The sequence below is a fragment of the Anomaloglossus baeobatrachus genome, chromosome 5 (assembly GCF_048569485.1).
Source record: "Anomaloglossus baeobatrachus isolate aAnoBae1 chromosome 5, aAnoBae1.hap1, whole genome shotgun sequence".
NCBI lineage: Eukaryota > Metazoa > Chordata > Amphibia > Anura > Aromobatidae > Anomaloglossus > Anomaloglossus baeobatrachus.
In genome coordinates, this window is record NC_134357.1 from 185,465,664 (window position 1) to 185,493,053 (window position 27,390).

The 27,390-nt window shown below is 52.2% G+C and overlaps 1 protein-coding gene across 1 annotated transcript in view; it reads right to left on the reverse strand.

Moving 5' to 3' along the window:
• The window catches only part of LOC142309854 (pulmonary surfactant-associated protein D-like), a 103,453-nt gene extending 77,132 nt beyond the window's left edge, over nt 1-26,321 (reverse strand). Inside the window, exon 1 of the mRNA XM_075347311.1 lies at nt 26,270-26,321. Coding sequence (XP_075203426.1) covers nt 26,270-26,290 — 21 coding nt within the window. The 5' untranslated portion in view covers nt 26,291-26,321. The remainder of the gene's footprint in view (nt 1-26,269) is intronic.
• Between the last annotated feature and the right edge of the window lie 1,069 nt (nt 26,322-27,390).

The window sequence follows — 27,390 nt, forward strand, 5'->3', positions numbered from 1 at the left end:
AGCAAGGTGTTTAAAGAAAGGTCACAGATCAACAGGCAACACCAGCAGAAATGGGACCCAAACGTGCTCCCCCTCAGCGGCAGCATTGTCCAGAACTTTGGTTTACTAAGTTGTCGGTGTTAGCATTATTGGACTGAGTGAGTACGCAAGTAACCCTTACCTCCCCAATGGCACATCCCTGTCCCCATCACTGAGTCTCGGGGCATACCCCCTACCCATGGAGGGGATAATCATCAGGCTGCCCACTCTGTCGCCACCGGGTACTCCCAGCTGCAGCGGTGGTACTCCACCTTAGCACACACCATGTGTGGCATCACAAACTCTCAATACACTGTCCCCTGTAAATACCCCCCTTCATTCGAGTGGCCGCACGACCCCCGAGTCCGGACGCTCCTCGAGCCACCGCGGATCCGTATCCAAGCAGCCCGGCTACTGACAGACACGGGGGCGGCACACCTAGAAAACCTTGGCGTCATGAACAGGATATGAGCAGGACCCACTTACCTGGGTGACGTGCGCCTTGACGACCGAAATCCGCGAGTCAAGATCCCATTCCCGCCAATTCCGCCATCTTCCGCCATCTTTTTGCGCCAAAACCGCCAAACGCTTCCCAGCGAAAGCACGCGAAGCAGAAGATCCGCCCTTCATCCTGCATGTGAGGCCAGAACCGGAAGTTCCCAGAGGGCCACAGCCTCGAGAGGAGTGCTGAGAGAAAACCGAGGGGGTGTACTGGAATGTAACTACAGCAAAAGAGATGCAGGAATGCCAGGACTCTGCCATATCGTTCCTGGACAGCGTAGAGGCAAGATGGTGGAGCAGAGCTGCTCACCGGAAAGCGCTGTTCCCGGGACCGCGAACTGGATCGAGGAGGAGACAGAGCAGCTGTGCAGAAGGATGCAAACGCAGTTCCTGTTCATCTTGGATCACTGGAGGTAGGAGATGAGGAGCCTGGCGATGGCGGTGCGAGCACGTGAGATAGAGATCCCAGGCGAAGAGAGGGTAAGCGGTTACCCAGTCCCTGTTGATTACCCCAATCCGGCCAATGCAGCTGTGGGATCCAGACCGCCTCCACTCCCGGTGAGCACACCACCGCCACCAACCTCGTCCTCGGCGGACGCCGAGCTGCCCACTTCTACCTGGCAGCGGAACCTTCAGTGCTTTTGTGTGAAGCCCCAGCTGCGGAAACCCCGGTTCTGTCCCTCAACCCGGTCACGTCAGCAGTCACCCCGACACCGGCCAAACCAGACCCGGCCGCATCACCGGTCCCGTCCTCAGAGGTGGAGCACCAGGACCCTGCAACCCCAGCTGCGGAGCAGTCGGCCCTTCTGTTACCCAAGGCGGAAGTTGAGCCTGGAGAGCTGCCGATTCCACCGCCATGCGGCATCCCAACGGCTGTTGAGGCCGCAAGAGTGCACCTGAAGCCAGAGCAAGCTAGAGAGCCAAGGCCAGACGCCGACGCCCCCTACTGGGAATGACACCATCAGCAATTACAAGTGAAGATAACGACACGAAACCGGCGACGGTGGGAGCTTTCCACCCGCAACCAAGAGGAGAAGGAGCAAGTGAGGAGTGCTTGTGACGCCCTTGCCTATCGGGTCATCACAAGGGTGCCGTGCAATCTGCCCTTCTGCATGGTACCCGTTCCTCCTTAGTTACGGGTCCTGTCCCTTTGGTGTTTCTAAGAACATGTATACATAAATCCTGAGGAACACTCTGCACCACACCCACCAGACACCCATTGGGCAGCCTGAGAGGAATAGGGTCACCCAGATGGGGGGATGGTAGAAGGAGGGCCAGAAGTGTCAGTGAGTAGTCAGTTTTGGTGCAGCAGTGAAAGGTCACGCTGCAGAGCTGGGCTCCTGTACCCATCCCAGATGCCAGACGTTGGCCGGGCCTGGAAGGAGCTGGAACCCCGGTCGCAAGAGACAGGACTGGGGCAGAAGTGAATCGCCTTTTAAGCTTTTAAGCTCCTGGAAAGCCACAATCGCCTCTGGGGTCCAATGCTCAGCAGCATAAGCTCCCTTCTTGGTCAAATCTTTCAGAGGTTTGACAATGGCAGAAAAATTGGCTATAAATTTACGGTAAAAATTAGCAAACCCCAAAAACTGCTGCAGGGATTTTAGAGAAGTCGATTGCACCCAGTCGTAAATAGCCTGAACCTTAACCAGGTACATTTCGATAGCGGAGGGAGACAAGATGAATAACTCTGCCTCAGAAAATAGATAAAGAATAGCAAGCCCCCCCCCACATTCAAAGACTGCGGTGATATAGGAAAACACAATACACAGATAGATGATAGGATTAGCAAAAGGTGAGGTCCTACTGACTAAATAGGACAGGACAGGAAGGGGACTGATGGTGGCCAGAGAAAAACCCTGCAAAAATCCAACAATGGTCCGTAAGCACCACAACTTGATGTCTAGCCCCCTCCATCCAATGTCTCCACTCTTCAAATGCCCACTTCATAGCCAATAATTCCCGGTTCCCCACATCATAATTCCGTTCAAAAGAAGCAAACTTCCGAGAGAAAAAGGCACAAGGCTTAAGATAACCCTAAGTAGCGTCTCGATGAGACAGAACAGCTCCTGCTCCGATCTCTGAGGCATCAATCCCGTCGCTCAGAAAATGACTGTGATTTGATCTGTGATAGATTCTCCAAGATGGTCCATTTGGTTCCCCTATCTAAGTTGCCGTCTTCATCAGAGATGGTGCCTTTGTTTTTTCAACATGTTGTTCGTTTGCATGGTATTCCTGAAAACATTGTTTCTGACAGAGGGGTGCAGTTTGTATCCAGGTTTTGGAGGATTTTTTGTGAGAGAGTTATTCATCTTTCCTTCCTTTAGGATAGCTAGTTCTCCGCTTGGGTTCGCGGTGCACAGAATGTTAGATCACCCCTCGGCTACTTCTAGTTGTGATGGTTAGTAAGGGGATGGCGACCAGATTAGTTGCCAATGATCTTGTCACCTTTTACCAATGATTTATGGTTGTCTTCCATGGTTCCAGATCATAACACGTATGCATGCATACATACATACATATGCTAGCCAGGTACAGCAGGCAGCTACGGGACCCAAAAATATAGAGAAGCCCTTTTTTTTTTTAATTATTTCATGAATTTCATGAAATAATTAACAAAAAAAAATGAAGTGGGCATCGCCCAATTTTTGTGTCCAGCCAGGTACAACTAGGCAGCTGGGGATTGAAATCCGCAGCTCAGGGTGCCCAAGCTTTCTGGGCACCCCTGCTGCGAATTGCAGTCCGCAGCCGCCCCAGAAAATTGCGCTTTCATAGAAGCGCCATCTTCTGGCGCTGGTTCCAACTCTTCCAGCTGCCCTGGTGACGGGTGGCTCACTGGGTAATAATGGGGTTAGGGCTAGCTGTATATTATCAAATGGCTCTAAGCCCGAAATTCATAGTGTCAAGCCAATATTAGACATGGCCACCATGAATTTCTAGTACAGATAAAAAAAAAACAACACAGAAAAATATTTTTATTAGAAATAAAACACAGCACAATTAGTGACTCCATCTTTATTGAAATAAAGAACCCCCCTCATCAGTAATCCTGGGTTAAGGGTCCCGCGCCGTCCAATCCGGATTCAATATCATCTGATCGGTTTGCTGGAAGGCAAAGTGATCAGATGATGTGTCAGATTCAAGGGCCTGAATCACATGACGCAACAGCTGATTGTATAAACAGCTTTTCTACAATCAGCTGATGCATCAGTGCAAAAAAACCAAAATAAACTACACACTTCAGTGCAGACTCCTGTCCGACAGCATCAGCTGATAGTTTAGCCGCCCGGTCGGTAAAAACCGGCCTCACTGCTCGACTTATAGTGTCAGCTGATTCCGTCAGGTGACCGCATCAGCTGATCATCGCCAGGTCTGAGAGAGAGAGAGAAGAAAGAGAGGAGACAGAGAGAAGAGAGAGAAAAGAGAGAGAGAAGAGAGAGAGAGAAAGAGAGAAAAAGAGAGAGGAGTGAGAGAAAAAGAGAGAGAGAAAAGATAGAGAGAGAAGAGAGAGAGGAAAGAGAAGAGAGAAGAGAGAGGAGAGAGATAGAGAGAGAAGAGAGAGAAGAGAGAGAGAGTAAGAGAGAGGAGAGAGAGGGAGACAGAGAGAAAAAGAGATAGAGAGAAGAGAGAGAGAGAGAAGAGAGAGAGGAAAGAGAGGAGAGAGCAATGCAGTCTCATTCCGTGAACTGCTCCGATTTTAGAGGTGTGTCCCGCGGATCACAGCTGATGTCCGGCTCCTGCCCTCAGTGCATAATTAAATTAAATTATAATTATAAATAAATAATAATTATATTATAATATAGTGTGTTTTCTCTGCCTTCTCTGAAACACTTTCTTTCCTCTCCTTGTCCATAGTAGGTTTTCTCTGCCCTCCCTGAAACACTTTGTCCCCTCTCCTTGTCTATAGTATGTTTTCTCTGCCCTCCCAGAAACACTTTCTTACCTCTCCTTGTGTTGTGTATAGTATATTTTCTCTGCTCGCCCTGAAACACTTTCTTCCCTCTCCTTGTATGTAGTATGCTTTCTCAGCCCTCCCTGAAATACTTTCTTCCTTCTCCTTGTCTGTAGTATATTTTCTCTGCCCTCCCTGAAACACTTTCTTCCCTCTCCTTGTCCATAGAATGTTTTCTCTGCCCTCCCTGAAACACTTTGTCCCCTCTCCTTGTCTATAGTATGTTTTCTCTGCCCTCCCTGAAACACTTTCTTACCTCTCCTTGTGTATAGTATATTTTCTCTGCTCGCCCTGAAACACTTTCTTCCCTCTCCTTGTATGTAGTATGCTTTCTCAGCCCTCCCTGAAACACTTTTTTCCCTCTCCTTGTCCATAGTATGTTTTCTCTGCCCTCCCTGAAACACATTCTTCCCTCTCCTTGTCTATAGTATGCTTTCTCAGCCCTCCCTGAAACACTTTCTTCCCTCTCCTTGGGAGACAGAGAGAAAAAGAGAGAGAAAGAGAGAGAAAAAGAGAGTGACAGAAAGAGAGAGAGAGAGAGAGAGAAAGAGAAAGAGAGAAGAGAGAGAGGAGAGTGCAATGCAGTCTCATTCCGTGAACTCCGATTTTGGAGGTGTGTCCCGTGGCTCACAGCTGATATCCGGCTCCTCCCCTCAGTGCATAATTAAATAAATTATAATTATAAATATATAATTATAATTTAAAATTAAAAAAAAAAATTCTTGACCGGGACTAGAACTGCTGAAGTTATGCTACTTAGGCGAGCGCTCTATTCACTAGTCTACTGACTCTAATGATAAAGACAGGCAGATTTGGTAATCTTGACTTCTGCATTGCTGAAGTCTCTGCTGACAGCGCGATTCACTTAATTGCTACGTGGAGCTGATAAAGCACGATCGTGTTCTACGGTGCTGCTGCAGCTTCATGTAGTCGAGCTGACAATGTCGTGTGGATTACATCGGACCTGGAGGTGTATTTGGGGATTAATAAAGAGGTAAATGAGGGTGTTTTTTGTCTTTTATTCCAAATAAAGGATTTTTCGCTGCGTGTTTATTTACTTTCACTTTCAGTTTAATCATAGAAGGTGTTTCGGGGAGACGCCTGGCATGAACAACCCCGTTATTACCCCGATTGCCACCGCACCAGGGCAATTCTGGATGAGCTGGGTGGAGTCCTGGGACTGTCGCATCTAATGGATGCGGCGATTCCGCGCGGCTGCTGGGTGATATTGTTAGGGTGGTGGGCTCCCTATAAAGTGGTGCTCTTCATCCTGACAATACCAGCCTCCAGTCGTGTGGCATTATCCTGGCTGGTATCAAATATGGGGGGAACCTCATTTTTTTTTTTTATTATTATTATTATTTATTTATTTATTTTACTGCACGATATAGACCCGCCCGCTGCGGCTGTGATTGGTTGCAGTGAGACAGCTGTCACTCAGCTAGGGGACGTGTCTGACTGCAACCAATCATGGGCGCCGGTGGGCGGGGAAAGCACGGAATACCTGATTAGAAAATGGTGGCCGCTTCATTAGTCAAAGAGGAAAAGACACCGCAGATCTGTGACAGACGTGCAGCGAGGCGCCCGTGATCGGTGAGTAGGAAAGAGAGAGGGATTGTGCTGGGGATGCAGGATGCATGCAGATAGGAACGTGTGCACATAGCCATACTGTGAAAAGCCACGTTTTTGGTGCACGAACCGTTCTTGAACGTAACTCGAACTGTCAAGCTTTTAGCAAAAATCTTGAATTCAATCTCGAGCACCCCCCAAAATCACTCGAACATGTAATTCGCGAACCTCGAACATTGCTCAACTCTAACCAGCAGTGTGCACCCTTGTAGTTGGTGCAGTGATATCAATGAATTGGTAGCATATATGAGTGTATGTGTGTTTAAGTGTATGTCTATGTGTATGAGTGTGTGTGTATTTGCAGATAACAGAGAGCAGCAGCTCGCACCTTTGTTGTTGACTTAATGATGTCAGTGAATTGGCCGCAAATACGCATGTGTATATTGGCAGATAACAGAGCGCAACAACGTGCACCCTTGTGGTCAGTGCAGTGGCGTCAGTAAATTGGCCTCGTGTGTGTGTGTGCGTGTATTGGCACATAATAATGAGCAGCAGCACACATCCTTGTACTTGACACAGTGATGTCAGTGAAGTGACCACATATATTTATGTGTATATGTGTATTGGTAGATAACTGAGCAGTAGCATGCACCCTTGTGGTCAGCATAGTGATGTCAGTGAACTGCCCGCATATATGTGTGTGTGTGTATGTGCCGCCCCCGTGCCAGCAGCCGGGCTGCTCGGATCCGGATACGCGGTGGCTCAAGGGGTCTCCAGACTCGGCGGTCATGCGGCCACTTGATTTAAAGGGGGTGAACTATGTACAGGGGGAATTGGAAGTTTGTGACGCCACCCACGGTGAGTGGTAATGTGGAATACCACTGCTGCTGTTGGGGAGGGGGGAGCCCGGTGGCGATGGTGTAGCAGCAAGATGTTTTAACTCCTCCGTGGGTAGGGGGTTTGTGCCCCGGGGCCCGTTAGGTGTCGGTGACAAGATGCCATTGGTAAGAGGCAAAGAGGTTTTTCAGCGTACTCACTCAGTCCAGGAATAATAACACCGACAGCTTGTAAACCAGAATTCTGAGCACCACTGCAGCATGGAAGGAGCACACCTGGATCTGTGTCTTTGGTGTTGCTGTTAGCCTGTGGCCTTTTCCGTGGCACCTTCTCACTATTGGACCCTCAACTTTGGAACTATTCAGGTCACGCTCACCCGTATGGCTAACGGAGTGAGCTTGCTCATAGGGTTCACGCATAGGATTTCTTTGGACTGTAATTTGGGAAAGTCCTATCCCATTAGTGCGCTAGTACCCCGATTTTGGAGCGGGTTGGGGATGAATCTTGAAGTCTTCACCCCCGTCGGGTAAATTACCAGGACGCGTGAAGCTACTTCCCGGCCTAGGGTCCGTGTACCCCGTCGTGCCCTGGCCCCTGCCCGGTGATGGCTCAAGGCCGCCGGCTGCCCTCCTCGGCAGTCCGTGCCCCTTGACGCGATCCCCTGCGACCGGGGTTCCAGCTCCTAACAGACCCAGACTAACATCTGCAACCTAGTAAATTCCAGGAGCCCTGCTCCAGACCAATGACCTCTCTTTCCTAGAGAGTCACTTTCCACCTCCTACTCCTTTCACTCCTGTTTCACTTCTCTGTCACTTTCTCACTTCTCCCTACCAACCCCCATATGGGCGGCCCTATGCCCTTCAGGCCCCCCAATGGTGTGTCTGGTGGGTACAGTGCAAAGTGTTCCTAGGATTTTGACTGGCTAAGCTGTTAGCAACACCAAAGAACCAGGATCCGTAACCAAGGAGGAGTGGATACTGTGCAGAAGGGCAGATTGTACAATACCCTGTGACAACCTGATAGGCCAGGGCTTCACATTCCCCCTTGGTTAAACGTAGCTCGTACCCGAGCTACAGGACACCAGAGGTTTATTTTTGTTTTTAACTGCAAAAAAGTATATAACAGATTAACACACTTTTATTAACAGTCTCCATCCCTCACAGGGGAGGCACTTTACTTAAACTTTACTAAAATTGTCAAGAGTTCGTCGCCCAATGGTGGGACGCTACCAGTTTTTCTGGTAATGGAGGTTCAACCTGCTCCATTGCAGCCCCTTCCTGCGACAGTCCAGTCCCAACATCCCGGATCCCATTAACCCACCACCCAAATAACCTGACCCCCTGGAAACCTATCCGCGGGTCCGTGACCAGGTTTAGGTCCCGGGTGTTGTCTTCTAGACGACTCTGGTTGGCACAGGAGGTGCAACTATTTTACAAAACACAAGTTCGTTTTGGTCACGCCAGTCCTGTGACCATGGTCCATATTTACTTATATATAAAAACCTTAACGAAGTTCATGTACCGGTGGTACATATTTTCAACAATTTTCTTGCAAATCTGGTGACTTTCACTCTTTTCATTAAAACTGGTTGATTAGGGACTTATTTACTAACATTTTATAGATGAAAAATAACAAACTATGAAAAATAACAAACGAAAGCACCGATACCTAACAATTCTATGGCATCATAACTACTGGTACTGTAACATTTTTCTAGTAGTAGACTGTCGGGTCCCGTAGCCATGCTTCCTTGCGACTATGTGCTACTGACACCGACACATACCCTTCCTCAAACATCACGTGCTTAGTTACCTCCAGGGCATACCAGCCCCGCTTCCCGCAATGGCGGGTATAGGTAACCATCTCTTCAGGCTGAAGGTTATGCTCTGGGTGGCCCCAAGGCAGGTGCTGCACCACATCTCGTCGGGACACATACACCCCCGCTGTGAGGCCTGCTTCGCGGATAAACCCCCATCCTTGCTCGGGGTCAAACCGCTCCACCAGGCAACGGCACTGTTGCCCTCTAACTCGAGAAGCAGTACTCCTCATCTGCTCCTTCTTTGCTCGATCACAGGCGGCAAGCTCCCGTCATCGCCGGTCTCGGGTTACGATCTCTGTCTTTTGCTGGTATTGTTGTCATTCCCAGTGGGGGTATCAGTGTCCGGCCTCAGCTCCCTATCTGGCTCTGGCTTTACTTGGACTCTGGTGGCCCCAACAGCTGCCGGGATACCGCGCGGTAACGGAACGGGTGGACATCCTGGTTCTGCTCCCATAGGTGCAAACTGATGAACCGACTGCTCCGCAGCCGGGGTTGCAGGGTCCGGGTGCTCCATCTCTGAGGACGGGTCTCGTCTGGCCGGTGTCTGGGTGACCGCTGCCGTGACTGGAATGAGGGTCGTGGTCTGGATCTCTGCAGCTGGAGCTTCTTGTAGATGCACTGAAGGTTCCGCTGCCGGGTTGGCGTGGGCAGCTCGGCGTCCACCGAGGACAGGGTAGTTGATGGTGGAGCGCTCACCCCGAGCGGGGACGGTCCAGATCCCTCAGCCACTGTGGCCGGATTTGGGCAATCGATATGGAATGGGTAAACGCTTACCCTCTCTTCACGTGGAATTTCAATCTCGGGCTTGCACTGCCGCTGCCAAGCTCCTCATCTCTTCCCTCCAGTGGTTCAGTATAAACAGGAACTGCGTCCGTACTCTCCTGCACAGCTGCTCCGTTTCCTCCTCTATCCATGTCGCGGTCCCAGAGACAGCATGTTCTGGGGACCAGTCTCGCTCCGCCATCTTGCCACTGCGTCTTCCAGGAAGGTTGTCGCAGAGTCCTGGCGTCCCTGCTCCATTTCTGCTCTCTTTATATTCCGGCATGCCCCCTCGGTCTTTTCGAAGCACTCTCTCATGTGTTGTGGCCATCTGGGAACTTCCGGTTCCGGCCTCCCACGTAAGATGAAGGGCGGGGCCTAGGCTTTGCGCGCTTTCTCGGGGAAGACAGCGTTTTGGCCCGAAAAGATGGCGAACAATAGCGGAATTGGTGGGAAAAGGACTTTTGACTTGCGGTTTTCGGCTTTCAAGGTGCACATCAGCCAGATAAGTGGGTCCTGCTCATATCCTGTTTGTGACGCCAGGAAATTCGAGGTGTGCAGCCCCCATGCCAGCAGCCAGGCTGCTCGGATCCGGATCCGCAGTGGCTCGAGGGGTCTCCGGACCCGGGGGTCGTGCGGCCACTCGATTTAAAGGGGGTGAACTATGTACAGGGGGGATTGGAAGTTCGTGACGCCACCCACGGTGAGTGGTAATGTGGAATATCACCACTGCTGTTGCAGAGGGGGGAGCCCGGTGTAGCAGCAAGATGTTTTAACCCCTGCGTAGGTAGGGGGTTTGTGCCCCGGCGCCTGTTAGGTGTCGGTGACAGGGTGCCGTTGGGAAGAGTTAAAGGGGTTTTTCAGCGTACTCACTCAGTCCAGGAATAATAACACCAACAGCTTGTAAACCAGAATTCTGAGCACCACTGCAGCATGGAGGGAGCACGCCTGGATCCGTGTCTTTGGTGTTGCTGTTAGCCTGTGGCCTTTTCCGTGGCACCTTCTTACTATTGGACCCTCAAGTTTTGAACTATTCAGGTCACACTCACCCATATGGCTAACGGAGTGAGCTTGCTCATAGGGTTCACGCGTAGGATTTCTTTGGACTGTAATTTGTGAACGTTCTATCCCATTGGTGCGCTAGTACCCCGATTTTGGAGCGGGTTGGGGATGAATCTTGAAGTCTTCACCCCCTTAGGATAAATTACCAGGACACGTGAAGCTACTTCCCGGCCTAGGGTCCGTGTACCCCGTCGTGCCCTGGCCCCTGCCCGGTGATGGCTCAAGGCCGCCGGCTGCCCTCCTCGGCAGTCCGTGCCCCTTGACACGATCCCCTGCGACAGGGGTTCCAGCTCCTACCAGGCCCAGACCAACGTCTGCTACCTAGTACTCAGGGAGCCCAGCTCCTACTCTGTGACCTCTCTTCTTGAGAGTCACCACACAACTCCCTTTCACTTTGTCACTTTCCCTTATCAATCCCCATATGGGCGGCCCCATTCCCTTCAGGCTCCCCATTGGTGTGTCTGGTGGGTACGGTGCAAAGTGTTCCTAGGATTTTGACTGGCTAAGCTGTTAGCAACACCAAAGGACCAGGATCCGTAACCAAGGAGAAGTGGATACTGTGCAGAAGGGCATATTGCACAATACCCTGTAACGACCTGATAGGCCAGGGCGTCACATGTACATGGGTGTTTTTGTATGAGTGTGTGTGTATTGGCAGATAACAGTGAGCAGCGGCGTACACCCTTGAATTGGCCGAATATATAAGTGTGTGTGTATGAATGTATTTGTGTGTATGAGTGTGTGAGAGTGTATGTATGAGTCTATGTGTATATGAGTGCGTGTGATGGAAGATAACAGAGAGCGCTAGTGCACACTCTTGTAGTCAGTGCAGTGATGTTAGTGAATTGGCCACATATATGTGTGTGTATTCGTGTTTGTATTAGCAGATACAGAGAGCAGCAGCGTGCACCCTTGTGGTCACAGAGCAGAGGATGTCAGTGACCTGGCCGCAAATACGTGTGTGTATATTGGCAGATAACAGCAGCAGCGTGCACCCTTTTGGTCAGTGCAGTGACATCAGTGAATTGGTAGCATATATTAGTGTATGTGTATTTGACTGTATGTCTGTGTGTATGAGTGTGTGTGTATTGGCAGATAACAGAGAGGAGCAGCATGCACCCTTCTGGTCAAGTCAGTGATGTCAGTAAATTGGCCGCAAAAACACGTGTGTGTATATTCAGGGCTGTATTTTGCCTTCGTGCTGCCCTAGGCACTTTAAGAGGTCGCGCACCTTATTGACAACGTAAAACTGAGGTTTCGCACACGACATCTGTTTAAGGCAGATCTACTCTGTAAAACACTTGAAAAAGTATCAATGAGAAACGAAGGGCACTAACCCCCCCCCCCCAATGGGAATCACCACGGGCACATCAAAACATAGCATGAGTATAAAATATTCCCACCGTCCCCACTTATATACTGTGACTGTCACACTGCCCCTAATAAACTACACACTGCCCTCCCTTATAAATTATACCCACCACACCTTCCTCAATTATGAAATATGATCTGCACACTGTCCTCACATCATGCTGCCCCCTCCTCACAGTGTCCCATGCATGCTGCCCCCTCCTCACAGTGTCCCATGCATGCTGCCCCCTCCTCACAGTGTCCCATGCATGCTGCCCCCTCCTCACAGTGTCCCATGCATGCTGCCCCCTCTTCACAGTGTCCCATGCATGCTGCCCCCTCCTCACAGTGTCCCATGCATGCTGCTCCCTCCTCACAGTGTCCCATGCATGCTGCCCCCTCCTCACAGTGTCCCATGCATGCTGCCCCCTCCTCAGTGTCCCATGCATGCTGCCCCCTCCTGACAGTGTCCCATGCATGCTGCCCCCTCCTGACAGTGTCCCATGCATGCTGTCCCCTCCTCACAATGTCCCATGCATGCTGCCCCCTCCTCAGTGTCCCATGCATGCTGCCCCTCTCCATGAGCTCCTAATGCTGCCTTCCTCTTTTCCATAATGTCACCTCCATGCTGCCCCATTCATCCTAAGACCACCACACTAACGCTTATGCTGAGACCCCCCCCACACACACTACCCCACTCTTGATATTGACTCCCCTACATTGTTCCACTCCATACTGAGCCCAGACATGCTGCCCCTTCTCCATAATGAGCTCCCAATGCTGGCCCCCTCTTATTCTGAGTCCTTACACTCCCCCCCATCGATATTGTCATTGCTCTATCCCTCAACCCTTGTCCTCTGTCTCTAGCATTGGCCCCTCTCTCCCATTCCCCCAGCAGCAGCCGCTCTCTCCCGCCTTCACCAGCAGCCTCTCCCCCAGCATCAGCCTCTCTCTCCCCAGCCTCCCCCAGCATCAGCCTCTCTCCCCCCAGCCTCCCCCAGCTTCAGCCTCTCTCCCCCAGCTTCCCCCAGCATCAGCCTCTCTCCTCCCAGCCTCCCCCAGCATGAGCCTCCTCCAGCATCAGCCTCTCTCCTCCCAGTCTCCCCCAGCATGAGCCTCCTCCAGCAGCAGCCTCTCTCCTCCCAGCCTCCCCCAGCATCAGCCTCCTCCAGCATCAGCCTCTCTCCTCCCAGCCTCCCCCAGCATCAGCCTCCTCCAGCATCAGCCTCTCTCCTCCCAGCCTCCCCCAGCATCAGCCTCCTCCAGCATCAGCCTCTCTCCTCCCAGCCTCCCCCAGCATCAGCCTCCTCCAGCATCAGCCTCTCTCCTCCCAGCCTCCCCCAGCATCAGCCTCCTCCAGCATCAGCCTCTCTCCTCCCAGCCTCCCCCAGCATCAGCCTCCTCCAGCATCAGCCTCTCACCTCCCAGCCTCCCCCAGCATCAGCCTCCTCCAGCTTCAGCCTCTCTCCTCCCAGCCTCCCCCAGCATCAGCCTCCTCCAGCATCAGCCTCTCTCCTCCCAGCCTCCCCCAGCATCAGCCTCCTCCAGCATCAGCCTCTCTCCTCCCAGCCTCCCCCAGCATCAGCCTCCCTCCTCCCAGCCTCACCTTCCCCCTCCCAGCCTCAGCCTCCCTCCTCCCAGCCTCAGCCTCCCTCCTCCCAGCCTCCCCCAGCCTCAGCCTCCCTCCTCCCAGCCTCCCCCAGCCTCAGCCTCCCCCAGCCTCAGCCTCCCTCCTCCCAGCCTTCCCCAGCTTCAGCCTCCCTCCTCCCAGCCTCCCCTAGCCTCAGCCTCCCTCCTCCCAACCTCCCCAAGCATCAGCCTCCCTCCTCCCAGCCTCCCCCAGCATCAGCCTCCCTCCTCCCAGCCTCCCCCAGCATCAGCCTTCCTCCTCCCAGCCTCCCCCAGCATCAGCCTTCCTCCTCCCAGCATCAGCCTTCCTCCTCCCAGCATCAGCCTTCCTCCTCCCAGCATCAGCCTTCCTCCTCCCAGCCTCCCCCAGCATCAGCCTTCCTCCTCCCAGCCTCCCCCAGCATCAGCCTCTCTCCTCCAAGCCTCACCTTCCCCCTCCCAGCATCAGCCTCTCTCCTCCCAGCCTCCCTCCTCCCAGCCTCCCCCAGCCTCAGCCTCCCTCCTCCCAGCCTCCCCCAGCATCAGCCTCCGTCCTCCCAGCCTCCCCCAGCATCAGCCTCCCTCCTCCCAGCCTCCCCCAGCATCAGCCTCCGTCCTCCCAGCCTCCCCCAGCATCAGCCTCCGTCCTCCCAGCCTCCCCCAGCATCAGCCTCCCTCCTCCCAGCCTCCCCCAGCATCAACCTCCCTCCTCCCAGCCTCCCCCAGCATCAGCCTTCCTCCTCCCAGCCTCCCCCAGCATCAGCCTCCCTCCTCCAAGCCTCACCTTCCCCCTCCCAGCCTCCCCCAGCATCAGCCTCTCTCCTCCCAGCCTCCCCCAGCATCAGCCTCCCCCAGCCTCAGCCTCCCTCCTCCCAGCCTCCCCCAGCCTCAGCCTCCCTCCTCCAAGTCTCCCTCAGCATCAGCTTCCCTCCTCCAAGCCTCACCCACCCCCTCCCAGCCTCCCTCAGCATCAGCCTCCCTCAGCATCAGCCTCCCCCTCCCAGACTCCCCCAGAATCAGCCTCTCTCCTCCCAGCCTCCCCCAGCATCAGCCTCCCTGCTCCAAGCCTCACCTTCCCCCTCCCAGCCTCCCTCCTCCCAGCCTCCCTCCTCCCAGCCTCCCCCAGCCTCAGCCTCCCAGCCTCCCCCAGCCTCAGCCTCCCCCAGCCTCAGCCTCCCTCCTCCCAGCCTTCCCCAGCTTCAGCCTCCCTTCTCCCAGCCTCCCCTAGCCTCAGCCTCCCTCCTCCCAACCTCCCCCAGCATCAGCCTCCCTCCTCCCAGCCTCCCCTAGCCTCAGCCTCCCTCCTCCCAGCCTCCCCTAGCCTCAGCCTCCCTCCTCCCAATCTCCCCCAGCATCAGCCTCCCTGCTCCCAGCATCAGCCTCCCTTCTCCCAGCATCAGCCTCCCTCCTCCCAGCCTCCCCCAGCATCAGCCTCCCTCCTCCAAGCTTCACCTTCCCCCTCCCAGCCTCCCTCCTCCCAGCCTCCCCCAGCATCAGCCTCCCTCCTCCCTCCCTCCTCCAAGTCTCCCTCAGCATCAGCTTCCCTCCTCCAAGCCTCACCCTCCCCCTCCCAGGCTCCCTCAGCATCAGCCTCCCTCAGCATCAGCCTCCCCCTCCCAGACTCCCCCAGCCTCAGCCTCTCTCTCCCCCCAGCCTCTCTCCCCCCAGCCTTAGCCTCTCTCTCCCCCCAGCCTCCCCCCCAGCCTCAGCCTCTCTCCCCCCAGCCTCAGCCTCTCTTCCCAGCCTCAGCCTCTCTCTCTTCCCAGCCTCCCCCCAGCCTAAGCCTCTCTGTCTTCCCAGCCTCAGCCTCTCTCTCTCTTCCCAGACTCCCCCCAGCCTCAGCCTCTTTCTCTTCCCAGCCTCTCTCTCTTCCCAGCCTCCCCCAGCCTCAGCCTCTCTCTTCCCAGCCTCCCCCCAGTCTCAGTCTCTCTCTCTTCCCAGCCTCAGCCTCTCTCTCTCTTCCCAGCCTCCCCTCAGCCTCTCTCTTCCCAGCCTCTCTCTCTTCCCAGCCTCAGCCTCTCTCTCTCTCTTCCCAGCCTCCCCCCAGCCTCTCTCTCTTCCCAGCCTCCCCCCAGCCTCTCTCTCTTCCCAGCCTCCCCCCAGCCTCTCTCTCTTCCCTGCCTCCCCCCAGCCTCTCTCTCTTCCCAGCCTCCCCCCAGCCTCTCTCTCTTCCCAGCCTCCCCCCAGCCTCTCTCTCTTCCCAGCCTCCCTCTCTTCCCAGCCTCCCCCAGCCTCTCTCTCTTCCCAGCCTCCCTCTCTTCCCAGCCTCCCCCAGCCTCAGCCTCTCTCCCCCCAGCCTCCCCTTGCATGATTACAGTGGACAAAAAGAGGCATCGCAATTTGCAACGATCATCAACTAACCTGTAAGGAGCTCATACATTCTAGGCTCTGCCTCTGCCTTACCTGCTCCGGTGCCCGCCGCCCTGCTCTGGCTGGCTCCTCTTCTGGCTGGCTCCAGCTTCAGACACGTCCTCCTCCACGGCGTGTGTCATCTGCAGCATTGGACGCTGCAGCACGGGGCAGTCAGCTGAATGTCGCGCCCGCGCGCCTCTGACCCCGGAAGTGCAGGTCATGGAACATGGAGCCCGCAATGTATTGAAATAGACAGCAGAAGTGCGCCTACCTTCCCCCCCCGGAACACAGCCGAGTGTAACGGAGGGAGGGACGGGGGGCGGGGATGTAAAAAAAAAAAAAAAAAAATTTAAAAATTTAATTATTTCATGAAATAAGTGAAATAATTAAAAAAAAACGGGCTTCCCTATATTTTTGGTTCCCAGACGGGTACAAATAGGCAGCTGGGGGTTGGGGGCAGCCCGTAGGTGCCTGCTGTACCTGGGTAGCATACAAAAACATGGTGATACATGGCCGTAAGTCACCGCACCAGGGCAATTCGGGATGAGCTGGGTAGAGTCCGGGACTGTCGCATCTAATGGATGCGGCTATTCCGGCCGGCTGCTGGGTGATATTGTTAGGCTGGAGGGCTCCCCATACCGTGGCGCTCCCATCCTGACAATACCAGCCTCCAGACATGTGGCTTTATCCTGGCTGGTAGCAAATATGGGGAATCGCATTTTTTTTTTTTTTTTTTTATTACTTATTTATTTATTTCACTGCACGATATAGACCCGCCCGCCGGTGTCTGTGATTGGTTGCAGTGAGACAGCTGTCACTCAGCTTGGGGACGTGTCTGACTGCAACCAATCATAGGCGCCGTGAGCGGGGAAAGCACGGAACAACTAATTGACTAATGAAGCGGCAGCCATTTTCTAAAGAGGAAAAGACACCGCAGATTTGTGACAGACGTGGAGCGAGACGCCTGTGATCGGTGAGTAGGAAAGAGAGAGGGATTGTGCTGGGGATGCAGGACGCATGCAGATAGCAACATGTGCACATAGCCTTAAGGCCCTGTCACACACAGAGATAAATCTGCGGCAGATCTGTGGTTGCAGTGAAATTGTGGACAATCAGTGCCAGGTTTGTGACTGTGTACAAATGGAACAATATGTCCATGATTTCTTTGCAACCACAGATCTGCCAAAGATTTATCTCTGTGTGTGACGGGGCCTTTACTGTGAAAAGCCACGTTTATGGTGATCGAACCCTTCTCGAGCATAACTCGAACTGTTGAGCTTTTAGCAAAAAGCTTGAATTCGAGTTCGATCTCGAGTACCCCCCAAAATCACTCGAACATGAAATTGGCAAACCTCGAACATCGCTCAACTCTAATCGGCAGATCACAAAGAGTAGCAACATGAACCACTGCAAACAGTGCAGTGACATCAGTGAATTGGCTGCATATGACTGTGTGTGTGTGTGTGTGTGTGTATATGAGTGTGTGTATTTTCAGATAACGGAGCAGCAGCGCGCACCCATGTGGTCGGCTCAGTGATGTGTCTGAATTGGCCTAATATATACTGTATATGTGTGTCTGTTTATGAAAGTAGGTGTGTATGGGCAGATTAGAGAGCAGTAGCGCACTCTTGTGGTCAGTGCAGTGATGTCAGTGAATTGGCTGCATGTATGAGTGTGTATGTGTGTGTGCGTGTGTGTGTGTGACTATATGTGATTGAGAGTGTGTGTATGTATGTATATGAGTGTGTGTGTGTGTGTGTGTATTGGAAGCTAACACAGAGCAGCAGCGTGAACCTTTGTGGTCAGCTCAGGTGACGTCAGGGAGTTGGCCACATGTACGAGTGTGTGTATTGGCCAAAAACAGAGAGCAGCAACGTGCATGCTTGTGGTTGGTGCAGTGATGTCAGAGAATTGGCTGCATTTATAAGTGTATGAGTGGTGTCACGATCCCCGGGTCCTGGCGCCATCTGTCACTCACCGCCCCGATTCTTCTGCCCGTGGCTGCCCCTCTCACTCTCCCTCCTCTGCGTCCTCCGTGCCTCTTGCCCGTCAGCCCCGGCATCTCCCTGCGACACAGGACGCTCTGTTTGGTTCCCCTGCATCTCCTGCACCGCTTACTTCCCTGGTTTCCGGCACATGTGCCTCGCGCATGCGCATTAGGGCGTGCGCGCGGTCACTCACCCCTTCTTAAAGGGCCAGCTTCCCGGAAACAGGATATGGTCAATTACAGGTACAGGGTATAGTAGGACTTCCTGTCCATGTGGGCAGTGCCTGATCAACGTGTTCCCAGAGCTAGGTGTTCAGGTCCCTTTGTGCCTTGCCTTCGTTTAACCCTGTCTCTTCCGCAGAGCCCGCCTGCCACCCTAACCCGGTCCTGATGTCTGAATCCCCAGGAAATCCCCCGATGACTGTCTGGTGAGGATCCCACCATCTACCATCAGCCTGAACCCGTCACCGATCCCCGACTTCACCTGGGAAATATCAGCCTGCACGTCTCGTTGGACACGGAACCTGTCTGCTGTTCCTTCCCGGTACCTGTATCCGGTTCCTGTCATCTGTCCTGCCTATGGTGCCCGTTGGATTCAGAGACATTCCTGTTCGGATCTTTGGAGGACTCTTATCCCGTAACCCTAGTGTTCCGGCTACCGTGCATCTAGGCCCTCTGGTGGGGTGATCGGACAGTCCCTGTACAGGGGTTAGCTCCGGGTCGCCTCACTGGGGTAGTCCGGTGCACGGCCCCGTGAATCCACCCCCAGGACGTTACAGTTTGATCAGGCCATGGATTCCACCAAAGCACTAGCGTCCCAGCTGGCCGGATTACAGCAAGAACTAGTACGACAATGCAAGACCCAATCGACTCAGACCACGGTAGCGGCTTCCGTAGGAGCTTCCTCTGCGACCTCGAAACTTCGCTTAGCCTCTCCGCCTTGGTATGCCGGGGACCCCAAGACCTGCAGAGGTTTTCTGAATCAGTGCTCCTTGCACTTCAAGTTGCTTCCACACCTCTTTGCCTCTGATCAAGCAAAGGTGGCCTTTCTGATGTCCCATCTGGAGGGTGAAGCATTGGCCTGGATAAATCCCTTGTGGGAGAAGGAGGATCCAGTGACTACCGACATCCGGGACTTCCTGATGGCCTTCCATAACACCTTTGATGAATCAGGACGCACCTCCACGTCCGCCTCTTCGCTTCTACGGCTACGTCAAGGGACTTTAACGGTTGGCCAGTACGCCATCCTGTTCCGTACGCTTGCCTCTGAGCTAGGGTGGAACAACCAGGCATTGACAGCAGCCTTCTGGGAGGGGCTCTCCGGTCTCATCAAAGATAAGTTGACCGGTCGTGATGTTCCTCCTACCTTGGATGCCCTGGTCTCTCTTGCAACTCGGATTGATCTCCGTTTCCAGGAACGGTCCAAGGAGGTATCCCGGGAGAGGCGACCGACACGGCACACCTCCACTCCGCAGAAGTCCACCGTCACTCAGTTAGTGCCGTCCGGCACCTCTACTCATGAACCTATGCAGATAGATCGACTGAGACAAACCGAACAATGCCGAGCCAAGGGCCTGTGTTTCTGCTGTGGAAACGGTACACACCTGCTTCGTTCCTGTCCCGAGAAGCCGGAAAACTCCAAGTCCTAGGGTTGGTAGGAGAGGCCACCCTAGGTACCAGAACCCTCTCAGATCCCATTACATGGACCGTCCAAGTGACGACGGAGGAGACCTGGTTCACAGCAGAGGCGTATCTTGATTCAGCGGCAGCGGGCAACTTCGTCCAACAGGCTACGGTGGACAAGTACCGGGTACCTGTTATCCCGCTTGCAAAACCCCTTGTGATTGCTTCTGTGGATGGGAACCCCCTATCCAACTCCGTGTTGTTTATCACCAAACCCGTGGAACTCCGTATTGGTGCTCTGCATACCGAAAAAATTGCTCTATATGTCCTCCCGAAAATGTCCCACTTGCTCCTGTTGGGCTTGCCCTGGTTACGAGTACATGAACCTGTTGTCAGTTGGCGTTCTGGAGAGATTACCCGTTGGGGCCCGTCTTGTCATGATAACTGTCTGCAGCCCGTACGGCCCGTCCATCAGCCTCTGGTCCCAGCGTTCCTACCAGGACTGCCTTCCGCATATTGGTCATTCGTGGATGTTTTTGACAAGGAGGCAGAGGTATTACCGCCACATCGACCCTACGACTGTGCCATCGACTTGTTGCCCAGAACTACTCCTCCACGTGGACGGATCTATCCCTTGTCTCCTGCTGAAAATCAGGCCATGTCGTCACCTGCTGGAGCAGGCTTCTTCTTCGTCAAGAAGAAAGAAGGTGACTTACGGCCCTGCATTGATTACCGGGGCTTGAAACAGATCACTGTAAAAAAACAAATATCCTCTACCTCTGATCCCAGAGCTATTCGATCGGCTCAGGGGAGCCCGTATATTCACCAAGCTAGACCTTCACGGAGCTTACAACCTGGTCCGTTTTCGCTCGGTAGACGAATGGAAGACGATGTTCAACACTCGTGACAGGCACTACGAGTATTGTGTGATGCCATTCGGTCTCTGTAATGCCCCGGCTGTCTTCCAGGAACTGGTGAATGACGTGTTCAGGGACCTTCTCTATGTCTCTGTGGTCATATATCTGGACGATATCCTGGTCTATTCCCCGGACTTGCCGACCCACAGAAGGAACGTACGACTTGTTCTTCAAAGGCTTAGGGAGAGCCGCCTGTACGCTAAGTACGAAAAATCTGTGTTTGAACGGACGTCCCTTCCCTTTCTGGGCTACATGATTTCCGATACGGGCTTGCAGAAGGATCCCGAGAAGGTGTCTCCTATCCTTAAGTGGCCTCCTCCTTCCGGACTGAAGGCCATCCAACATTTCCTAGGCTTCACCAATTATTATCGCCAGTTCATCCCTCACTTCTCTGCTCTTACGGTGCCTCTCTCCGCTTTGACCAAGAAGGGGGCCAACCCAAAGGACTGGGCACCTGAAGTCGACGCCGCTTTCTGTTCTCTGAAGTGGGCATGTGCCTCTTCTCCCGTTCTCCACAGACCGGAGTTGAACCGACAATTTACCTTGGAGGTGGACGCCTCCTCCTCAGGGGCTGGGGCCGTGCTCATGCAGAAGTCGTCCACCGGGAAGATGGTCACCTGCGGATTCTTCTCCAAAATCTTCTTGGCACCCGAACGCAACTATACCATTGGCGATCGAGAGCTCCTAGCTGTCAAGCTGGCTTTGGAGGAATGGCGTTACCTTTTGGAGGGTGCAGTATACCCGGTTATCATTTACACTGACCATAAGAACCTGGAGTATCTGTGATCTGCTCGAAGACTGAACCCGCAACAAGCCCATTGGTCCCTGTTCTTTGCCTGGTTTGACTTCCAAATACATTTCCGGTCCGCGGATAAGAACGTGCGGGCTGATGCCTTGTCCCAGTCCTTTGTTCCAGTGGAACAAGAAGAAGAAACAAACCAGTCCATCATCTGTCCCAGTAAAGTCATTCCGGTGTCTCTCGTCACTCTGGCACAGATACCCCCTGGGAAGACTTATGTCACGGAGAACGACAGACTTAAAATTCTTCAAAGTGGACATTCTTTGAAAGTGGCCGGACATGCCAGTCAGAAGAAAACATGGAGCGCTATTGTCCGTCACAATTGGTGGCCGTCCCTCCGCAAAGATGTCGTCTCCTTTGTCTCCGCTTGTCCTTCCTGTGCCCGGAACAAGACGCCCATGCACTTGCCCTATGGCCGTCTCCTACCTCTGCTGATCCCCCTCCATTCCATGGCAACACATTGCCATGGATTTGCCTTTGTCCTCCGGACATACAGTCATCTGGGTCGTGGTGGATCGTTTCTCGAAGATGGCTCATTTCATCAACATGGCCGAACTGCCCTCTGCCCAGGAGCTTGCTGATGCCTTCATTCAGCATATGTTCCAGTTGCATGGCTTTCCCTTACATATAGTGTCCGACAGGGGAACTCAGTTCACCTCGCGCTTCTGGAGGGCGCTCTGTGAACATCTGGGAGTATCCTTGGACTTTTCCTCGGCCTACCATCCCCAGTCGAATGGCCAAGTGGTACATGTCAACCAGGTCCTGACTTCCTTCCTTCGACACTATGTCAATGTTCATCATGACGACTGGTCCACGCTTCTCCCTTGGGCTGAGTTGTCCCATAACCATTGTGGAGACACGGGGCTCAGTGGGTGCTCTCGTCCACTAAAACCCGCCGCCTTTAGAAAGACAGCGTGGCTCAGGGCTCATCCCAACTGAACGCCGGCCTCCTTAACCATGGGCAGAACACTACTCAGACAACACAGGGTGAGGGAACCACAATAATTAAACTTTATTGGATCCCCAAACAATTAACGGCACATAACACATAACCAGCAAAACACAAATGTAACAGGCAACAGAGTCTTCATCTTCCGCTGGCTCACCAGGGATTTAGAATGTCCATGCCTCAGAGGTTCCAGGGCTATTTACTCCAATCCAGCAGCACCCCGCTTTTGGCGGGCACCCGCCGAGAAAGGAATAATGCCAGATTCAGGAAGCTGTGTGAGGTCTGCAAAGTCTGTAACAGGTGACTGAACTGTCCCAACCTGAGTGTCCTCCTTAGGTAGTCCTGGTATGATGTCACAATCCTGGCAGCCGGAGTCGAAATCCCTAGGCTGTGGATATGGTCTCCAACCGGAACCGGAGTCCCTAGATTGAAGCCATAAGATATCCTGATCTTCTAGTCAGCTCCAAAGAGCTTAGACTGGATCCATTAGCATCCATCAACCACCTGGTGGCTTAAAGAAGTCCCTTTTATAGCCACAGCCTTCCACTTAGATACACTGCGTCCTCATCGATTGGTTGGACAAGAGCACCTCTCCCACTGGATGAATCTCAAGCTGCATGGACAATGTTCATCCATATGATGTCTACAGAAAGGCTGAAGATTTCTACATGGAGTCTGCAAGTCACAGACTCAACAATGGCTACTAAGGTAATCACATTAGCAATACACAACTACAATACAATGTTTACTGAAAAGTCTGGAGAACAATACGTCTGGCTTTCAGTGGCCAACACAATTACATTGAGTCAACAAGAGTCTTGTAAAAACAATGAGGGACTTCTCCCCCGTCTATACACAATCTATCATGCTGTCTGGCTGAATTTTAAGAAACTTTAACCCATGAGAGTCCATGTCGTCACAACCATCACGTCAGTGAATCCTCCTCCAGCTCTCCCTTCTATGTTGTCTACGGTCTTCAGCCTTCCGTTTGATTACCGGTGTCCTCGACCTCGGATGTCCCCGCTGCAGATGCCCTGTCCAGGGACTTCTCTGCTATATGGAGTTCTGTCACAACCTCCCATGAACGTGCCTCCGCTCAGATGAAGAAACATGCAGACAAGAGACGCCTTGATCCTCCTCACTTTTCTCCTGGGATTTGGTATGACTTTCCTCCAAATACATCCGGTTGAAGATTCCATCTTACAAGTTGGGTCCGCGGTACGTCGGTCCTTTCAAGGTCATCAAAAGGATCAATGAGGTCTCCTACAAATTGCAGCTCCCAGACACGATGCGGATCGCGAACTCCTTCCACGTTTCCTTGCTCAAGCCAGTCGTCCTTGGTCCCTTCTCCTCTAATGCCGGTACTCCTCCTATTGCTGACGACGATGTGTACGCGGTAAGAGATATAGTGGCCATGAAGACTGTGCGGGGTAGGCAGTTCTTCCTTGTTGATTGGGAGGGCTATGGTCCCGAGGATCATTCCTGGGAACCTCGGGAGAACGTTGGCACGCCTTTCATACACGACTTCTTGTCCCGGTTGCGGGGAGGAGTGTGTGAGGGGGGAGAACTGTCACGCTCCCCGGGTCCCAGCGCCGTCTGTCACTCACCACCCCGGTCTCCGGTTCTTCTGCCCGCGGCTTCCCCTTTCACTCTCCCTCCTCTGCATCCTCCGTGCCTCCTGCACGCCGGCCCCGGCGCCTCCCTGCAACACAGGACGCTCTGTCTGGTTCTCCTGCATCTCCTGCACCGCTTCCTGCTCACGACCCTCGCGCATGCGCATTAGGCCGCGCGCGTGGTCACTCACCTCTTCTTAAAGGGCCAGTGTCTCGGAAACAGGATATGGTCAATTACAGGTACAGGGTATATTAGGACTTCCTTTCCATGTGGGCAGTGCCTGATCAACGTGTTCCCAGAGCTAGGTTTTCAGGTCCCTTTGTGCCTTGCCTTCGTTTAACCCTGTCTCTTCAGCAGAGCCTGTCTGCCACCCTAACCCGATCCTGACGTCTGATTCCCCAGGAAGTCCCCCGGTGACTGTCTGCTGAGGAACCCGCTATCTACCATCAGCCTGAACCCGTTACCGATCCCCAACTCACCTGAGAAATATCAGCCTGCACGTCTCGTTGGACCCGGACCCCGTCTGCTATTCCTTCCCGGTACCTGTATCCGGTTCCTGTCATTCGTCCTGCCTACGGTGCCCATTGGATTCAGAGACATTCCTGTTCAGATCCTTGGAGGACTCATCCCGTAACCCTAGTGTTCCGGCTACCGTGCATCTAGGCCCTCTGGGGGGTGATCGGACAGTCCCTGTATAGGAGTTAGCTCCGGGTCACCTCACTGGGGGAGTCCGGTGTACGGCCCCATGAATCCACCCCCAGGACGTTACAGGTGGATGTATTAGATAAAAGAGAGAAACAACACGTACCCATGTGGTCGGTGCAGTGACGTCAGTGAATTGGCTGCATATATGAGTGTGATTGTATGAGTGTATGTGTGTATCATTGTGTGTGTATTGGCAGATAACAGAGAGCAGCAGTGTACATACTTGTGGTCAGTGCAGTGATGTCAGTGAACTGGCTGCACATATTTGTGTGTGTGTTTGATTGTGTGTATATTGGCATATAACAGAGAGTTGCAGCGGGCACCCTTGTGGTCGGCGCAATGACAAGTGAATCGGCCGCAAATAGAGTGCGTGCGTGTATAACTCGAGTGTGTGAGTATTGTCAGATAACAGAGAGAATTAGCGTGCACCCTTTTGGTCGGTTTAGTGACGTTAGTCACCTTAGCCATCCGCCACACTGCTGTACCTGCTTCAGCAGCTCCTCCACCTCCTGCTGCAAGGGTATTTTGCTTGGACAATCCATTATTATTGATTATGTTTGATAAGGGTCTAGTAAAGAGGCATGGCCAGTGACTGAATGGGGTATGTCTCATGTGCACTGTAGAAACCAATCAGTAGCTGGGGGGCCTGTCCTCTTGCAATCCAGGCTTCAGACAGAAGGACAAGCTCAGAATTAGGGCAGAGTCACACTGGCGTATGACTCGCACGGGTGCAATGCGAGAAAATCTTACATTGCACTCAGCCCCATGTAAGACAATGCTGCAGCTCACATCTGTGAGGTTTCCCTCAGCCCTAATTGGACTGAGGAAAAGATTGCAGCATGCTGTGATTGTCTGCGAGAGCCATATCACTTGCACCTATACAAGTCTATGGGTGCGATAGAAACATCGGAGTGCTCTCGGATGTCATCTATGCACAAGCTCACAATGGAGGAGATGGAGAGATTAATCCTTCCCTCTCCTCCGCAGCTGTGATCCGATAACAGCATTAGATCACAGTTGCATGACACTCGGATCATGATCGTAGCCAAGCGGAAGCCGAAAGTAATTAGCATAACGCATCAGATGCCATACGCTAGTCTGACTCTGCCCTTACAAAGTGAATTTTCTAAGATAAGAAAATTACAGTATAGTCTACTGCGCTATTTTGTCTTGCAAAATAGATGGACATAGAATAAAAGAGGGTAAAAGACTATAAATTAAAATCTATAGTTTTTTTGCAGCAATGCAGTAAATTGACACGTAAAGGGACACATTTGAATTCTTTTAAGTGATACAAGGATGTAAACCCTGATGGAGTCCTTAGTGGGGCTCATTTTTCCAATAAAAACACAACCTTATGGCCTCTTCATACTTAGACTAACTTAGGCCAAACTCACTAATGTTGGTGTGCTCTAATGACAGTCTAATGTGTATGAGGGTCTCTGGACTCTCATCCAACAGATGATATGTGGAAGGAGAAAGATCCAACAGGTTCATTTTCGGAATGCCAATCTTTTAATTCTCAAAAACATAAGCTGCTGCTCTCTCGTACAGAGGATTGGTGAGACATACTTGCTGTTCGAACAATTGGTCTAACCATCATTCGGCCAACATCTATCTATTGTGTATGGGGGCCCTTAAAGATGCTCTGACCCAACTCTCAGGTAATAAGTGTCCACTCTGGTCAGAGTTTCTCAGATTCTAATATTGGCTCATTGTGCCTTCGAACACATCGATCAAGAATTTAATGTTCACTTGCGGGCTAATATAGCTATCTTACTGGAAGGTGCTATTGCCACTTGATCTATCAGTGGTTATAGTATTAGCTTAGTATAAATAGATGATACATACCGTTTCAGAGGAAAAGAACATCAGCGACTGTGGAGAAAAAACATGCAGTACAGCTCTATATATACTGAAGTAGGGAATTGTTTCCTTATTTGCTTACTTTTTTAGTTGACGGGTTAAATTAAAAACTTGAGCAATGAACAACAGTTAAACAATGAAAAACAAACAAGGCATTTACCCATGTGTTTTTTGGAACAACTGTCTAGATATGTTTACTAGGTAAGTCTAGAGAGGATTTGAGGTCTGGAGCACCTATTTTATAACTTTCTTTTATTACTTACTTTTATTCTGTGTTAACAAAGGTGACCTAATTGGTCAGTTAAAAAAATCGTTCACAGACACATACCTTTGATTGCAACTTAGATCCAGCTCTGTTTCATCATGTCCAAGTGCTCAACGTGTCTGGCTTACAGGTAAACAAGAACAAGAAAAAGAATAAAGTGGAGGGACAACTAAAGGACTAGACAAGTTCTGTAAGTCTAACAAAAAGAAGGATTTTGTGCCTCAAACCAGACATCCGTAGCAGCCATGGCATCAGAAATGGTATGAAATTTGGTACCCTTGAGGTGTTTATTCAGGTTTGGAAACAGATGATAGTCGGAGGGAGCTAGATCTGGGAATAAGGTGGATGGTCAACCAATTACAAGCCCAGCTCTGCCAGTTTTGCCATGGTTGCTTGTGCAGTGTGAGCAGAGGTGTTGTCTTGCAGGAACAATATTTCTTTGGACTGCTTTCCGTTCCTTTTGGCCTTCAGAGCTTCAATTGGTCCAAAAGTTCATTGTAAAACCTTGCATTGATGGTGGAATCCTTTTGAATTTAGTCCACTAGCAAAACTCCCTCCTTATACCAAAACACAGACGCCATCACCTTAGTTTTCTGATTCTGAACTTCTTTTGATGAGGAGAATCACTGTGCCTCCACTCTTTTGACTGATCCATGTTTTCAGGGTCATACAAATAAATCCAGGTCTCATCCATAGTTACCAGTCAATCCAGGAAGTTTTTATCAGTCCAGAAATAGTGACAAATGGATCGGGAAGTTTTCATTCGCATGCTTCTCTGACCTGTTGTCAAACATTTGGGGACCCACTTTGCAGATAGCTTCCTCATGTCTAAATGTTCATG